The following is a 2,565-nucleotide window of genomic DNA, read 5'->3' as shown; positions in this document are numbered from 1 at the left end:
CTTTTAACAAGCAGAAATGCTGGCTGATCCAACCTATTCAGTTTTGCTCTTCAGTCAATATATTGGTTGTGCTGTTCCCTAGAAACAGGAAGACGTGGTGGGCATCTTTGTGTGATACAGAACGAATTTTCCAGGCAGGGTTCTGTAAGCATTTTGGACTCTCCCCAGTCCATTAATGTGCATACTTTGTCATCTACAAAACAGGAGGCACAATTCAGCTAAAGTTATGAGTTTTTATTACAAAGGGATGGATTCAAGGAAGAGGTCAGCTTTTCCATGGGATTCTAGAGGATTAATCAAATGAAGAGGAGTCTTGTGTTACTTTAAAGTCTGTCATTCCAGCATGAGCATTTGTGAGCTCAGACGTAGGATCAGATATAGGACGGAGAATGGACCCAGTTGATAAGACTGAAACTTGTATGGATTATGCCAACTTAAAGGAAAAACAAAAACATGTTCCTGTGGGAATTAACTACATCCAGAGTTGATGGAAGCTTGGAGCTGAATGATTGCTTGTATCTCTGAGTGGTTTGCCAAGGGCTATAGTGATGATTATAGTGTATTGTTCATATAGTGTGGCTGGGCAGTTAGTTAAGAAAAGAAGACCCATTTATCCCTATGCCAGTACCCTCTTTCAAACAAGGTATAGACCCAGGTCTTGACCCACATGTTTTGGTTTTTTAAATTCAAAACAGATCTCTTTTATCGATTCACAATGAATCTAAACACAGACTTGAAACAATGTTGAATGAACAGTAAGTAGAGCTGAAAGAGGAAGAGCAAAATTACTTTGCAAGCACTTGTGCTTCATTCATGGTATTTCGGGGAAAAATGGTATTTGAACTTGCATAGCATTAATTATATGTTAGGATGGAGATAATGGAGTAGGATATTGTCTACAAAGGTTATGGGTGGGGGGAGATACGCACATTTCCAAGCATGTACAGTACTTCTTGTTCTATGTTTTTTATTACATTTTATGACTCTTTAAAAATCTCTCGATTGACAGCATTCCCGATTCTTTCAAAGGTAAAATATACTGGTAGGATGAATTTGAGAAACTTTTCTCAACCCATCATCATCACTGAGGTAATTCTACTTGGCTTTTCTAATATCCACCAGCTTCAGAAACCGCTCTTCTTCTTCTTTCTGGTCATGTATATATTGACTTTACTTTGCAATGGGTTGGTGATTCTGCTGATTGAGGTGAACCACCGCCTCAAAACTCCAATGTACTACTTTCTCAAGAATCTCTCCTGGATGGAGATCATCATCACCACAACTGTCACACCCAAGATGCTCAGTCTACTCATCTTAGAGGACAACACCATGCCTTTCTTTGCCTGTGTTCTACAGGGATACATCTACTTTGTGGCTGGTTCTTCTGAAGTATTCTTGTTAGCGGCTATGTCAGTGGATCGCTATATGGCCATCTGTAACCCGCTGAGATATACATCTATAATGCGAACCCAGATTTGCCAGTTGATGGTACTGTCTTGTTGGTTGTGGGGTTTCCTTTCTGTAACATCTTCTGCATCACTGACGATGAAATTGCCTTTTTGTGGCCCCAATATTATAGACCATTTTTTCTGTGACAATGGTCCTGTGAAACACCTGATATGTGCTGACATTCACTTTCTCCAAACCATAGACTTGGCAGTCTCCTGTTTCAACCTTCTGGGCTCTGTATCTGTGACTGCTGTCTCCTACATCTGCATCGTTGTTACTGTGATGAGGATTCCCTCTGCCAAAGGCAGGAAGAAAGCCTTTAGCACTTGCAGCTCTCACATCACTGTAGCATCTCTCTATTATGGTAGCTCCATGTTCATCTACATCAAGCCAGCTGGGGAATCCTCTACAGATCTCAACAAGGTGGCCACAGTACTTAACACAGTGGTAACCCCTTTGTTGAATCCCATCATTTACACCTTCAGGAACAAGGTTGTGAAGGAAGCTGTGAAAGATGTTCTTGGAAGAATGTGATTTGGTGTTTTAAGATTACGTTTAGGTGGGTCAGCCTTTTGGTCTGTAGAATTTGAGTCCAATAGCACCTTAGAGACCAACACAATTTTCAGTGTGTAAGCTTTCAAGAATCAGAGCTCCCTTCTTCAGACATGAGTGAGAATGGAGATCCCTAAGCCTTTGTATTCTAGCCAAAGGTGGATGGACTATACATCAGGATGTAAAAGTACTATGCAGCTTGATTAGAGCAGAAATTATAATCTGTAGTGAGAGAAGAATTCTAAATCTCTGTTCACCCCCAGGGGATGGAGTCCATTTTTCTGAATTTGTGAATAAACTCCATTTAAGCAATCTTGCGTTTTGATCTCCCCTTGTGGTTTCTCTGTTTGAGAACAGCATCTTTTACATCAGCAATGGAATGTCCTGGAAGTTTAAACCATTCTACCACTGGTTTTTGAGTGTTCTGATTTCCACTGTCAGATTTATGTCCATTTATTTTTTTGTGTAGGGACTATCCTGTTTGTCCAATGTTGAGAGTAGAAGGATGTTGCTGACACTTGATAGCATACATAATATTGGAAGATAAACAAGTGAATGAACCTG

At 40.3% G+C, this 2,565-nt stretch overlaps 1 protein-coding gene across 1 annotated transcript; it reads left to right on the top strand.

Annotated features, from left to right (window-relative positions):
* The first annotated feature begins 1,047 nt into the window (after positions 1-1,047).
* Positions 1,048-1,983, top strand: LOC129339409 (olfactory receptor 49-like). Its single transcript, XM_054993988.1, has one exon. The coding sequence runs from the start codon at positions 1,048-1,050 to the stop codon at positions 1,981-1,983; it is 936 nt and encodes a 311-aa protein (XP_054849963.1).
* The last annotated feature ends 582 nt before the right edge of the window (positions 1,984-2,565 follow it).

Source organism: Eublepharis macularius, chromosome 12, assembly GCF_028583425.1.
Source record: "Eublepharis macularius isolate TG4126 chromosome 12, MPM_Emac_v1.0, whole genome shotgun sequence".
Taxonomy (NCBI): domain Eukaryota; kingdom Metazoa; phylum Chordata; class Lepidosauria; order Squamata; family Eublepharidae; genus Eublepharis; species Eublepharis macularius.
This window is presented reverse-complemented; position numbering and strand designations above follow the sequence as displayed.